General features: G+C 40.1%; 1 protein-coding gene across 5 annotated transcripts in view; it reads right to left on the reverse strand.

The window, feature by feature from the left end:
- Positions 1-15,384, reverse strand: part of LOC128507165 (endoplasmic reticulum metallopeptidase 1-like) — a 53,690-nt gene that overhangs the window by 17,371 nt on the left and 20,935 nt on the right. For all 5 annotated transcript variants that reach the window (XM_053477839.1, XM_053477838.1, XM_053477837.1 and 2 more), the window contains 5 exons: positions 10,890-11,173; positions 10,180-10,307; positions 2,789-2,894; positions 2,457-2,603; positions 725-817 (listed from right to left, as the gene is read on the reverse strand). In XM_053477839.1, the coding sequence (XP_053333814.1) occupies positions 725-817; positions 2,457-2,603; positions 2,789-2,894; positions 10,180-10,307; positions 10,890-11,173 (758 nt within the window). The remainder of the gene's footprint in view (positions 1-724; positions 818-2,456; positions 2,604-2,788; positions 2,895-10,179; positions 10,308-10,889; positions 11,174-15,384) is intronic.

Raw genomic sequence — 15,384 nt, forward strand, 5'->3', positions numbered from 1 at the left:
AACCACTGCACTGATTGATGATTGATTGAACAAATACGCTAAATTTACAAGAACAATGGAGACAGACAAAACAGATGCCAATGATGCAGACACAGCTGAAAGTGAAATACCAACAAATTCTTATGAAGCAAACAAGTGCCTCGTATTTAAGCGACCACTTTGATTTCAAGCACAACAAATCATCCCCCATCCCACCTACTCTTTTAATTAAATTTTTAATGAGCTACTTTTTACTTGTACTTGAGTAGAATTTTATAAGGGTAACTTTACTTGTACTTCAGTAAAAGTTTACTAAAGTAACAGTACTTTAACTTAAGTACACATTTTTTTTACTCTTTCCACCTCTGGTACACACACAACATACCGATGTCTTATGACTTTTATTGATGATAGTTATTTTCTTAATTCACTTACACCTTAAAATATTGTTTATAACTGTGAATATTGGTATTTGGTGAACTGCAGTGTCTGTTTTTTGTGCAATACACATAAGCTACTTCCACTATTTCTTTGTAGAACTGTGGTCCGTTCATATCTGTGTAACTGGAATGTATAAAGTTGGGGACTACCTGTGTTATAAAATACATAAGCCAACATTTTATTTCAAGTAATTTTTGATTTGCATGGAATTGCCCACAATCCTTTTTAGATGAATTTGTGTCTGTAACATTGTTCCACTGCAAAAGTACAAGTAAAGCATAGGTTAGTATTAGTGTGTATGTACCTGCTCTCTGAATGGAATCTGTAGGAATGCGGTCTGGAGTGTCGTACTTGGTGTGGTAAAGATAACCACTCTCAATAAAAGCCAGATCAATACCTGCAGAAAAATATAAATACAAAATAATATATACATTTTATTCATAAGGTATGTGCTTTATAAATAAAACTTCTTAGTATTAGATTCTAGTCAACATGTGTATTTAATTGGTGGAAACAGACGTCTGCAAATATATTTTCACCAATACAAATACAGTGGAACCTCGGATTACGAGTAACGCGGTTTATGAGTGTTCTGCAAGACGAGCAAAGATTTTAAATAAAACTTGAAAAACGAGTATTGTCTTGGTTTACGAGCACCGAGTATCATGTTTCACGCATGCGCTTCTTGTTTTGACGCCGAGTGTCACGTGATCACAACTGAGCCAACGGTTTTTCTCTCTCTTGCGCTGTGGAATCGTCTCCCCTGCTGGGTCTTAGTGCCCGTTTCTTACTGGTATAATTAACATCTGTGCACGCGTGTACTGTTTACTATAACACTGTGACACCGTGTGTGTGTGTAAAACATATTTTATTTTTTGTTCGGAAGCGCGTGTGTACAGCACGTGTACTGTTTCTTATAACAAACGTGTGTGGGCGCACGAGTAAGGCAAAAGCAAATCTCAATACAGAGGTTAAAAGTCAATTTTCTTCCTTATCGCTGTGTGCGTGCACGCGAGCGTCATTAGACACTGTGCCGGCTGTGTGTGTGTGTGTGTGTGTGTGTGTGTGTGTGTGTGTGTGTGTAAAACCACTCATTCACAAAAACACACGCGCGCACAGAAATAAAGGCAAGAGACACACACTCTGCTCTCCGAAAAAACTCTTTACAAATCTTTTTAGAGGTAAGGTGCTGGGTCATTTGTTTGTTTGTTTTACTTTACAGCAGTGATTCTGTTAGTTTGCGCTCACACGAGTCATTAGCGATGTTTATTGCTTTTTTTTTTTTTTTTTAGATAAAACAGTGTAGCGGGAGAGACGTTGATTTATGACCTCTGTTTGCGGAAGTGTAGTTCAGTGCGTGTGAACGCGAAGGCGAGATATAAGCTAGGATATTGAGCCTGAGTTTTGTTCTTCAGTAGTTTTTTTTTTTTGTTGGACTTAAGTGCAGGATCCACCCGAAAGTTTGAACTATAACCTGACAATGCAGCAAATAAAAGACTATAATAATTTAGGGGAGAAGAAAAAGTCTTTCCATTAATGTGTTTGTGAGTGTGTTTAAACGAGAGAAGAAAAACTTAATGTGTAAGATGAGGAGGAGGAGACAGGAGGGGTTGAAAGCAAGGGTCTCCACTTACTCTAGCCTCACACACACACACACACACACACACGCGCGCGCGCACACATACAAAGCGCCTGCATGCACAAAGGAAAACGCTTATCTGCCGGGATTAATTTTTTACTTTTCTCTAAAGATAAAGTGCAGGTTAATCCGAGGTTCCATTGTATGTGGGTGCAACATGAACTGGTTTGCACTGACTCTACCCTATATTTAGCACTTTTAGGCAGAAACATTTACAGTTATAAAACCATTAACCAAAATCAACACAGTCAAAATGGTCAGACATTGTAAATGTCTCTCTATCTGCCTGCGGACAAATGCGTCTACCTGTCGAGCTACCTAACTACTTATCTATTTATTTAAAGTTTATTATATATAATTTAGCTGCATGTTTGTGTGTTTTTGTGTGTACATATACCAGGAATGTTGCCAATTTCTGTGAAGATGTGGAAGTCAGTATATGAGGGAATAACGCCGCTCTGGAAAATCTCCTGCCCCAGGACAGAGGCAAAAGGGTGTTTAACAGCATCAGCATACGCTTGAACCAGCCACGGATTTTCTGGACCTGAATACAACCAGGAAAGTCCAGGATATTCAAGCAGATTTATATATATTTATATATATTTTTTTACCTTACAAATTAAGTTTTTATGTTTTATTAATTTTATTAATTAATAATGAGCATTATTTACATTTATATACATAAAATGATTACACAAGGGTCAATTATGTGAACAAAAGATCATGTACCTGTCTGAAACACCAGTTCCTTTCCCCCAACACCACAAGCCTCCAGATTCACAAATGCTCTGATCTGTTTCACCACCTCATGTTGAGTGACAAAGCCATGACTTGCCTGTGTTACAGACAAATACACAGAAAGATGGACGCAGACATATGGATGAACACAAACACACACACACACACAATACCAATACATTTAAACATTATAATGAGGTACTTACAAATTTCTTTAACAATTTCAATTGGAAAATGTAACAAAGGGTCTAAAAATGTATTACATCAATGAAAATTATGTTCTGCACTCATTATTAAAGATACATGTAACGTTAGTGCTATGAAAACTAACATTGGTGTCATACAAAAAACTTCTAAATTTAGATCTCTTAAAAATTTTGGACCATGTGGTAAGGCTGCCAAAGATTCCCCAAACATCGTAAAAAGTGTTTTTATTTATTTATTTATTTATTGTGTTTCCTCTGATCCATGTGACACCAGCAAACCGCATCTTTTTGAACTGCTCGCTCACGCACTATTGGGGGAGTATAACACCCTTGGAGGACAGCGCTATCCGCTCCTTTTGCTTGTGTGAGCTCACGGACACCCATGATTGGCTGTAGAGCTGTGACTGATGTGAGACCACTGCACCACTTGGGGGCTGCTCAAAAGACTTTTGACACCATCTTTGACACTTTTAAACCTCCCCCAACACACACGCACAGCAGACCAAATCGTCATTAGCACGCCCCTTCCCCAAACAGCGTAGCAATGAGCTTTAATTTACATCTGAACTGAGTTGTTTACATAAGTCACTGATCAATAGCGCATCATATCAATTTATGCATACAGATGTACCTGTTTTACATGGAAATTTACAGGCTTGTTACTGAATGATTTACTCTGACAAACCCGTAAGAACAGTGGCAGCTGGAACATCTAAAACAGATGCAGGATTATTTTTATAATCAAAATAAAAATGCTTTTCTAAACGTGGGCTATTATTTACTTACAATATTTGTTAATTTAATTTAAATGGGGTTTGGGCTCCAGGATGTAAAGCATCATGATCCTCCTCTTCACTTTCCTACGTAGTCTAATCAGCAGTTAACTGCACGCATAAATATATCGAAATAAAAATGCTTTTCTAAACGTGGGCTATTATTTACTTACAATATTTGTTAATTTAATTTAAATGGGGTTTGGGCTCCAGGATGTAAAGCATCATGATCCTCCTCTTCACTTTCCTACGTAGTCTAATCAGCAGTTAACTGCACGCATAAAGGTTTATAAATTCGTTTAATGTTTATCTTGTATTTTGCCAGCGTTTGTACAGCATAAGGTTTTGCCAGCGGTACAGCGCAACGGGGATCATTATTTACTATTAAAGAAAATTATGATGATCTGTCATGGTGTGCACCCAAATCTACTACTACAGTACTCGCCTGAATAGGCGGCAAAGGGACAGAGTCGCCTATTCGTGCCGGCTGGCGATAATTAATTAATTATGAATTAATATGATCTCGGGCTTGCTCCGCATTATAAAAGCAAGGCACGGAGTTTAGTCCAAGGTCTGGGAAGTAGGTGATGTGGTGGAGAATAGGAGAGTGGCATGTGAGTGGGCTGATGTGACGCCCAGAGACTTTAAACAAGGACACTGGAATTCCCCCCTTTTATCCCCGCGCTAAGGAACAATCAAAAGTGCCCAGTACAGTGAGATGCTTATGAAAAAGCTGACTTCTGCTCACACTGTTGACACTGCAAAAAAACTCGTTTCAAGGTGTTAAAGCATTGTTCCTCATACTTTCAACTGTTTTGGTCCCCTGAAAGCAACTCTATGAGGACAAAGCGTCAATTCTGATAGTGCTTTGCAGCTCAGTCTAAAATGTTTTTTTTAAGAAGGAATACGAAAGCTTGTTTACAGACGGACAAAGTGTATTGAAAAGCAAGGAAATTAAGTCGTAAAATTAAACTAAAAGTTAATTAAAATAAAATCTACAACCAGAGTGTGGAGAATTTTAACTTGCTCTTGTGGGTGTGTGTGAATGAATCATCAGAGTTTCCATAATTTTTGATGGGGAAATTTGCTTTACTATAGGAGTGCCTTGGATTACAAGCATGTTTCCGAAGATTCGTTCCACTATTCAAAAATATTGATATAAAACTGAATAATACAAAATATTAAGTACAAATTAAACAAATTAACCTGCACTATACCTTTGAAAAGAATCGTAGCCAGTGTGCGGAAGACAAGAGAGAGGAGAAGATGGAGGAGGAGCTGTGTTATTGTGTAGGACGACTTTCTCACACACACACACTGATGGAATCACTGCTGTCTGGCTCAACTGGACACTTTATTTTTGTGTGACAAGGAACTGATCTAATGACACTTGCTTTTGGCTTCTTTTGAGGATTTTGCGGAAATGTGACATTGCATTGTCATGGATACAAAATAAAAAAATGCTTTACACGCGCACACACACACATGGTCACAATGCTGTAAACGGTACAAAGATGTTGACCATACAAGTGAGGCACATACACTGAGACCGAGCATGGGAGATAATTATCCACAATCCCGCAGCTAGAGAGAGAAGTTGTGCATGTGATGCTCAGCAGAGGTGTGCAAAATGTGCAAGCGTGTGAGTGTTAGGTCCTATGTGGTCTTGTGATTGAGAGCTCGTATACCCTGCAGGAAGAAGCTCCTCCTCACTCTCTCTGTGTTGGGCTTCAGGGAGCGGAAGCGCTTTTCTGACTGCAACAGAGAGAACATTGTTGGGATGGCTCTATCTTCCTGGCCCAGCATCGCTTGTTGTAGGTCAGGGAGCTTGGTACAGATGATGCGTTCAGCTGATCGAACCACCCTCTGTGGGGCTCGTCTGTCCTGCACGGTGCTGTTCCCGAACCAGGTTGAGATGTTTCCCATCATGATGATCTCTATGGTGCAGGAGTAGAAGTTCCTAAGCACCTTAGAGTGCAGTTTAAAGTTTCTCAGGTGTCTGAGGTGGTAGAGACGCTGCCAGGCCTTTTTCACCACGGTGTTAATGTGACAGGACCATGACAGCTCCTGCGTGATGTGAACACCGAGGTATTGGAAGATGTCCACTCTCTCCACTGGGCTCTTGTTAATGGCAGGGGTCTGGTAGTTTCTCTCCTGCTTAGTACTAAAGTCCACTAACAACTCCTTTGTCTTATAAATGTTCAGGAGGAGATTCCTCCTGCTCTCTGTTTCACCCAAATGAGGATGGGGTCCCTGTTGAGTCTGGTTCCTCACAAGGTTTCTTCCTGCCATCTCAGGTAGTTTTTCCTTGCAACTGTCACCATCAGCTTGCTCATCAATGACTATCTAACAATTTTGATTCATACACATTCAAAATTTGAAGTTGGAGATCCACTGACAGAGAGATAAGCTGTGTCCCAGGTGCTCTAGCTTGGATGTGAGTGTGGAGGGAATTATGGTATTAAATGCTGAACTGTAGACGACAAAGAGCATTTTAACATAATTTCCCTTTGTAGTGTTCTGGTGAGTGAGTGTAGTGGATCCAGTAGTGAAGAAATGATGACTTGAGGGAAGCAGGATGGGGTTTTTTTGAAACAGGAACAATGATGGACAAAACATGTGGGGATCACCGACTGAGATTTAAAGATATTGAATATCTCTGTAAACACAGGTGCTAGTTGGTTTGCGCAGGCTCTGAGGACTCGACCTGAGATGTCGTCTGGTCCTGCTGCTTTCCTGGTGTTCACTCTCCTGAAGGCTTTCCTCACGTCATGCTCGGAGATGATGAACGTGTTTCCGGTGCTGGCAATGTCTTGCTGTCTGCGGCCGATGGCGCCACTAGCATTAGCATCAGCGTCTTTAGCTGTACTCGACCTGAGTCCAGCTAAAGACACTAGTGATGCTAATGCTAGTGGTGCATTTCGAAGTGAGGATAGAATGTGTTCAGCTCGTCCGCCAGAGACACGTCTGCGTTCGTCATACCGGATGTTGGTGTTTTGTGGTTTGTTATTGTCCTTAGTCCCTGCCACAGGCTCCTAGAGTCACTCTGTTGGAACTGTGAATCTGGTTTCCTCTCGTAGCGCTGCTTCGCCTCTTTCACCACCTTTTGCACGTTGTATAATGTAGCCTTGTACAGGTCCATGTCCCCCAACGCAACTCCCGCATTGTAGGCAGCGGTGCAAGATCTCAGCGCATCGCGAATGATTTTATTTACCCACGGCTTCTGATTGGGAAAGTTCTAATGGTCATTTTTGTATGGTATCATCCTTTAGTTTCCCGATGAAACTCACAACTGCTTCCGTAAACATTTTAATGTCATCAGAGCTTCCTCTTTAAGCATTTGTTGGCACGAGGAAAATAGGGGCGTCAGTGCTCAGACTGTCCGCAATAGGCAGTCCATGAGGAGGAGATGCACTGCAGTACTTCAAGCAGCTGGTGGACACACCAGATACTGACTGGTACTTTTGATTTTGAGCCTCCCTTTATTCAGGGACACATTGTGAAACACTTTTAGTTTATGTCTTATGGTGTTGACTCTTTTAGTGTTCATACAAATATTTACACATTAAGTTTACTGAAAGTAAAAACAGTTGAAAGTCAGAGGATGTCTCTTTTTTTGCTGAGTATATAACCCGTCCGCATCGTCCTGGATCTGTCAGTTGCATTTGACATGGTGAACCACAAGATTGTATAACCTATTCTTACAAGCCTTGAAATCTGTGGAACGGTGTGGCAATGGTTTGCTCTTTACCTAAAAGATGGGTCGTAGAAGGTGACATAGAGGGGATACACATCTACCCCACGGTGACCCTCTACTGATGTCCAACAGGGTTCAGTACTTGTTCGTCTTCTGTTGTCCCTCTATACCCAGTCTCTTGGTAGGGTCATATCATCACATGGCTTTTTATACTATTGTAAGCAGATGACACGCAACTTATCCTTTCCTTTCCTCTCTCAGAAACTCAGGTTTTCACCCGGATCTAATCCTGGATGGCAGCTTATCAGATAAAGCTCAATCTTAGTTAAATTTAACTGCTGTTCATCCTTGGTGATTCATCCCCTGGTCAAGAGCTTATGATCTCCCTGGATAACAATAGCCCAGCACTCACTTACCTCTCAGCTCTATTTACACTGCACCACATTCCCTCCCATCATCTAGCACTGCTTGTCTGGTCCCACCATCTCTCAGGGATCTCTTTTCTGTTCTGGCATCTAGGTGGTGGACTGAATTTTCTCTTGGTGTCCGTAGAGCTAAGCCTTTTACAATTGCATCTATTTCTTCAGTAATTGGGCTAAGCCCAAATAAAAAATAAAAAAAAACTGACCAAAAATTATTTCTTAACTGAGTTTGACTGAGGCACTTAGTTAGTAACCTAGTGTAAGTATCTATCCAATGATGGAAACTTCAAAACACTTTTGTAAGTCACTCTGGATAAGAGACTATGCCAAATGCCTAAATGTAAAGCACTTTAGAAGCAATGACATTTTCTCAAGACTGCTTGTGAGTGATGCTACAAGCTTGGCATACATTTCTTTTGTAATACTTAAATCGCACAGCCTTGTTTCCATGTCAGAGGTATGGCTTTTGGACCGCAGTTCTTTCAGACTACTTCTGGCCTGACATCTCCAGAAAGTAGATGGGAGTACCAGGGCCCCTGTGCCTACTACCAGTTCTTGGACATCTGCTGGACATCTGATATCAAAGAAGTACTAAACACAGAGGGCCTTGGTCAGAGAAGTAACCAAGAACCTAAGGTTTACTATAAATGAGATGCTTAGTTCCCTTGTGGTAGAGACTTCCATAAGGACAGTCGTCACTGCTGCACTGACTCTGACCATTCAACCTGGTTAAACTTGAATGCATTGTTCACAAGCAGACCGAAGGCTGTCATTGCTGCCAAAAGTACTAATACCTGGTTTAAGGACCATAGTATCCCTGTGCTCAATTGGTGAGCAAACTCACCTAAATCCTATAGAGAATCAATTGTGTATTGTTAAAAAGAAGCTGCAACCCCACATCCAACAACACTAAAAAGCTGAAGGCCACTGTCAGTGCAACCTGGACTTCCATAACACCTCAGCAGTGACACAGACTGATTGCCTCCATGCCACACTATATTGCTGCAGTAAATCGTGCAAATGGAGCACTGACCAAGTGTTGAGTGCTGTACATGTTCATACTTTTCAGTAGTTCAATATTTTTATGTAAATTTATTAACGACCTTTTCTCCTGTCGCTTAGATGAGACGATGACGAGACATCACTGAACAGTGACAGTGAAGTCAGCATGCAATATTGTTGACAAAAAAAAAGATGAGACTAAAGTGTTGTTTAAAAAAAAAACAATAATGCATCTATCTTTATTTTCGCCAACATAAATTTTCCGTCACAATCCACTGCGATATCATGTTATGGCGCGCAGCATATCAGAAGTACTTTGCGTGCACAGTGACGGGATGTTTCAAGCTCAGTCATCTTTAACTCTTCATCACCATAGCAGTATTACTCAAGCAAAAGTGAAGAGGTGATATTTGAGCCTTTTTTCTTCATATTAAACCGAAGAAAAAAAAGCCGATGTTATGCCGTGGTAATATCGGAGAGGAAACAGTGTGGAAAAATCCAACAAACTTAAAAAGATGCATCAAGGCATACCATAAAAATCACCCAGTTTTACAGCCTCTTAGTGGTAATTACAATACCACATGTTAACATAATTGTGTTAAAAAGTTTCCAAACACATTAAGCTTATAGGTTAGCAAATAATTGTAACCCATAAGAGCTATCATACAACAGTGTAAATTCATATTTAAAATAAATAAATACATAAAAACACTGTATTGTCCATACGGCTCCTATTGTTTTGTAGGGGAAAAATTATGGACATGCAGCAGTTGTTGTGATGGTTAAGAATAAATATAATTAACTGAAAACATCAGATGAAAAGATACATTTCAAATGTTAAGATATTTATTTTGTGAAAAACCTTAAAAAATGGTTTGGCCAGACTAGATTGACTGTAGGGTTAATTAATAATAATATTTTTGCTAAAATGTTATATTATTATTGACTAAAACCAGACTTTTAGTCGACTAAAACTTGACTAAACAAAAATTGGATAAGATTAACTAAATAGAAAAAAAAAACTAGCAGAGACATTCATCTCGGGACTTAGACTAAGACAAAAATTTTAAATAGCTGATAAAATTAATACCAGTCTTAAATAATATAAAATTTTTTGGAGATACTGAGTTGAATTACTAAAAAAAATCAACTTTTCTATGATATTCTGATTTATTAAGATGCAATTTCTAAGCTGTCCAGCCCTCCCTCTGACACTGTTTCTGCCTCCTCTTGCATTGTCTATAATTTTACTATTTTCTTTAATTCTCCATCTCAGTCTCACCAGTGAGCCAATCTCCTCAGCTCCGTTAAAGAGAAAGATGATGCCATGATTTAAAGGAATAGAAAGATTCGATATTGAATGCAACACCTCCAGCATCACGGCACAGCTTACAGCATCATCATTTGCTCCTGTTATATATAGAACACACAAAAAATACATATGACATACATCACTAGCAAAAAGAAAATTATATGCTGTGTGTATACACACACACTGAATATACACTCTGATATACACGTGTATACACTAACAGGCTTTTGGCTTGATAGCACAAGCCAGACTTATATTTGTATTAAATTCTTTTTCACATAGGGCCGGGTGGGCTGGGACAGCTTTTTTTCCTTAATAAATGAAATCATCTGCTAAAAATGCATTTTGTATTTACTCAGGTTATGTTTGTGTAATATTAAATTTAGTTTGATGATCTGAATCATTTAAGTGTGATAAAACTTGCAAAAAATAATCAGGATGGCGGCAAATACTTTTTTACAGCACTGTATGTTAAATACTGTAAGTGCGGAAAAAGAAAATTTAACAGTAAAGGTAGTGGTGAAATGGTATGTCAAGTTTATTGTTTGCGCTCCTTGGTCCTACTTATTATAAATATGGTGTTACAGAAAAAAGTGGTTGATTGGTATTTAATTATATCTGTTGTGGCATAATAAGACTGCACACTAACTGCTTATCCTACAATATAAGAATGAATTTACCTGGACTGTCGGGCGCACTGTCAAAATGGCAGTTAGCCAGTACGAAGTGTTTAGCTCCACCTCTAGGTTCGAGTCGGACTACAATGTTTGTGATTTGATCATAGTACGTAAAGTCCCGTGAGCCCCTGTGTTTACGCCTCTCCACTGTGATGGTGTTAGGTCCATCCATGCTCTCATTTCGCACCCACTCCAACTGCTTTAACAGGAACTTCACCGTCATGATTTCATTCTCAGCACTGCCTACAGGTCGAGGCCCCACACTGGTGATGCTCTCCAGGTACTCCCTGTTACACACAAAATACACAAATGTAAAGTAGGGAGAAAAATACTTTTATGATGTATGCCATCACGTGATGCTTGTTTTTACCTGTTTTATATTACAAAGCACTGATGCTGTTTCAATTAGTTTATTTTAATTATTAACTGGATTCTCCTCCAACAGAGAGGAGCTCTTCAGCTCTTACACAGCTAATAAAGGTCCCGTTTCACTAGTAACACCACAGTTAATCCTCAAGTTTCTATTCTAAACTGTAACACATTACTGTGGCACCTCAGATTGCGAGTAACCCGGTTAGTGAGTGTTCTGCAAGATGAGAAATTTTTTAAAGACATTTTGACTTGATAAACCAAGTATATTATATATAATAAGTAGATAATAGACAACGGAGTGGCAAATATCAACGAGTGTCATGGGGCACACATGTGCTTCTTGTTTTGACATCAACCGGCATGTGATCATAACTGAGCCAATGGCTATTCTCTCACGCTGCAGAATTGTGGGTAATAGTCTAATAGTCTCCCATGCTTGGTCTCAGTGTGCATGCATCGCTCGTATAGTCAACATCCATGTCCGCATGTACCGTTTACTATAAAAAGTTTACAGAATAAAAAGAGTCTCTATTCAGGAAACTGAATGTGTGTATGAAAGCAAACCCCCGCCCACCCCCTGCTTTTCTGCGTGAATGCCATTTTTGCCATTTTATGAAAGAAAAATTTCAATAATCAATTAAACATTTCATCATCAACAAATCATTTAACAGTTAAGTTTCAGGAGTAAACTTATCTGTGCTGTAGCTAACAGCCAGTGCTTATCTGTGCTGTAGCTGGAACCTTATATTTTTAAAAACATGATTGTGGCACTGTGCAAAACTATACGCACTCTACATAATCAGTACTTGGTAACACCTCCACTGGCAGATATCGCAGCTTGCAAACGCTTTTTATAGCCAGCTAAAAGTCTTTCAATTTTTGTACTTGGAATTCTCCCCTATTCTTACTTGCAAAAGGCTTCTAGTTCTATAATATTCTTATTATATAATATTCTTATAATACTCTTGCATGCACAGCTCTTTTAAGATCTACCCATAAATTTTCAATGACGTTTAAATCAGGGGACTGTAATTGCCTTTTCAAAACCTTCAGCTTGCGTCTCTTAAGGTATTCCATAGCAGATTTCGAGGTATGTTTAGGATCATTGTCGAAAAAGCTGCATTTGGACACCTAGGTGGTCATAGACTAATGTTTTAGCTGTAGTTTCATAGACAAGTGTTTTAGCTGTAGTTTCTGCTCCTTGGTCTGGTACAGAAAAAGCTTCCACCCATCGAGTGAACTGGGCGATGATGATGAGAACATTCTTGTTTCCTGAACTGGACACAGGAAATGGGTCCAATATATCGATGTAAAACATCACCAATGGTGCACCTGCTTGGTAATTCTGAAGCTTGGACCTCTTAGTCGATCCTGCAACTTTGCAGGCATTGCAGTGTCTGCACCTCTGTATATACACATGTACATCTTCCTCCACGCCATCATACCAGTGGAAACTTTGACAGAGGTGCTCTAACGTCTTTCCCTTACCAAAATGGCCAGATTGTGGTGGATTACGGCAGGCTTTTAACACTTCTGTTTGTATCGGCGCTGTTACCAGCAACAGTAAGAAAGGACTCAGTCCTCCAGGCCTTTCCCTACGGTAAATGAGGACACCTTGATGGAGTTCAACTTGTGGCCAACACAGCCAGTATTTATTTACTGCTGGACTTTTCAATGCAACGTCTTGTTTTGTTGGAATGACTCCTGTCCCTTTCCACTCATGCAGGGTGCAGAGATCAGGATTAGCCTTCTGCTCTTGTGCTAAATTTTCTTTAGAGATAGTTTCTAGCCAGTTCACATTTGGGGCTCCACGCAACTCTACAGTCGACCTGCTCTCATCACCTCTGCCAGCACTATTGATACTTTGTTCCTCTGTTGTATGTTTAATACTCCTTATTGCGAGTGGGACAACATCAACATCTTCCTTACACCTCTCTCTGTGGTCAAGCAGCTTTTGGCAATGTTTGCATTTTCCAGATGACAAATTTGAAACACTCTTCCCTGCCTCATAGCAATTACATATATGGAAGATCTCAGCATTATGTCTGGACATTGCATCAGCGTTTGAATGTTGTTTCCCTGCTCTGTGCTCAATGTTGAAATCATACTGGCACAGCTCTTCCAGCTAGCGGGCAAGCTGTCGTTCAGGGTGTTTAAACCAGAACAACTAGGTACTGTAAGGCTGTTGTGGTCTGTACGTAGAAGGAACTTTCTGCCAAGCAGGTAGTGTCTGTATTGGCGGTTGTAAAAGACAATAGCTAGCAACTCTCGTCTTGTTACACAGTTTCTCTTCTGAGCTGGGGTGAGGTGGGTGCATGCATAAGTGATTACTTTGTAGTCTCCCCACTGAAGCTATGACAAGTCTGCACCTATACTGTGATTTGATGCATCAGTGTCTAAGATATATTTTCCCTCTGCCAAAGGATATCCAAGCACAGGTGCAGAAAGTAGCTTTTCTTTGAGCTGTGTAAGAAAAGTTTTGAGGTCTTGTACATGTTTGGGAAGTTCTAAGTTTCTATATCCCTAATCAATGATGTGTTGGGCATTGCACAGTCTAAAAGGCATCCTAGTGTAGTCGTTAGGCCATAGCGAGTAATGAAGGATGTTTTCGCTTTGTCCGTTTCATCTACTGCGATTTGGCAGTAACCAGATTGGAGATCTAGGGTAGATCTGGATGCTGTGTGACATCTCTTTGTCCACTTTTTCTGCTGTTTATAATCTGATAAGACCTCGTCTGGATAAATTTTTACTAAGAGATCCAGACAGGCCCCCTTTGGAAAGGTTTGTTTGTTTCTTTAAAAGATTTCAGAGTCTTGGCCTCTGAGTGGCGCAGTAGTTAAGTGCTCGCCCTATCATCCGGGGATCACTGAATACTGTAACCTCTCGCAGCCGGAGGTCTAGAGAGAGCTGATTGGCCGAGCTTTCTCAGAGGGGAGTGAAGAGAGGTATTTAGTGCTTCAACATTAATCATGACTCTACAGCCAATCAGGGGCATCTGTGAGCTCGTGCACGTGGAAGGAGCGGATAGCGTTGTCCTCCGACATGTTATGCTGCCCCCAACGGTGCGTGAGCGAGCAGTTCAAAAAGATGCGGTCGGCTGGCGTTCACGTCGTTCGGAGAAAACTCCCGACTGAGTGGTAGTAGTAGCCTTAATATAGGAGCCTCCTAGTGACGGGAAGAAATTGGACACAACTAAATTAGGGAGAAAATTGGGAAAGAAAAAAAAAGATTGCAGAGTCTTACAATCACTCTCTGCTCCACAGTTGTGATAACACTACCTGAGGCCACAGTTTCTGTGATTAGGTAAGGTTCCGAAACAGCACAAACACCAGGCTTTGGATTGTCAACTTCGCCCCCTTGGTGTCTGTAACATATATATATATATATATATATATATATATATATATATATATATACAGTGGTGTGAAAAACTATTTGCCCCCTTCCTGATTTCTTATTCTTTTGCATGTTTGTCACACTTAAATGTTTCTGATCATCAAACACATTTAACTATTAGTCAAAGATAACACAAGTAAACACAAAATGCAGTTTTTAAATGATGGTTTTTATTATTTAGGGAGAAAAAAAATCCAAACTTACATGGCCCTGTGTGAAAAAGTAATTGCCCCCTGAACCTAATAACTGGTTGGGCCACCCTTAGCAGCAATAACTGCAATCAAGCGTTTGCGATAACTTGCAACGAGTCTTTTTAAAGCGCTCTGGAGGAATTTTGGCCCACTCATCTTTGCAGAATTGTTGTAATTCAGCTTTATTTGGGGGTTTTCTTGCATGAACCGCCTTTTTAAGGTCATGCCACAACATCTCAATAGGATTCAGGTCAGGACTTTGACTAGGCCACTCCAAAGTCTTCATTTTGTTTTTCTTCAGCCATTCAGAGGTGGATTTGCTGGTGTGTTTTGGGTCATTGTCCTGCTGCAGCACCCAAGATCGCTTCAGCTTGAGTTGACGAACAGATGGCCGGACATTCTCCTTCAGGATTTTTTGGTAGACAGTAGAATTCATGGTTCCATCTATCACAGCAAGCCTTCCAGGTCCTGAAGCAGCAAAACAACCCCAGACCATCACACTACCACCACCATATTTTACTGTTGGTATGATGTTCTTT

The sequence above is a fragment of the Clarias gariepinus genome, chromosome 19 (genome assembly GCF_024256425.1).
Source record: "Clarias gariepinus isolate MV-2021 ecotype Netherlands chromosome 19, CGAR_prim_01v2, whole genome shotgun sequence".
NCBI classification, from domain to species: domain Eukaryota; kingdom Metazoa; phylum Chordata; class Actinopteri; order Siluriformes; family Clariidae; genus Clarias; species Clarias gariepinus.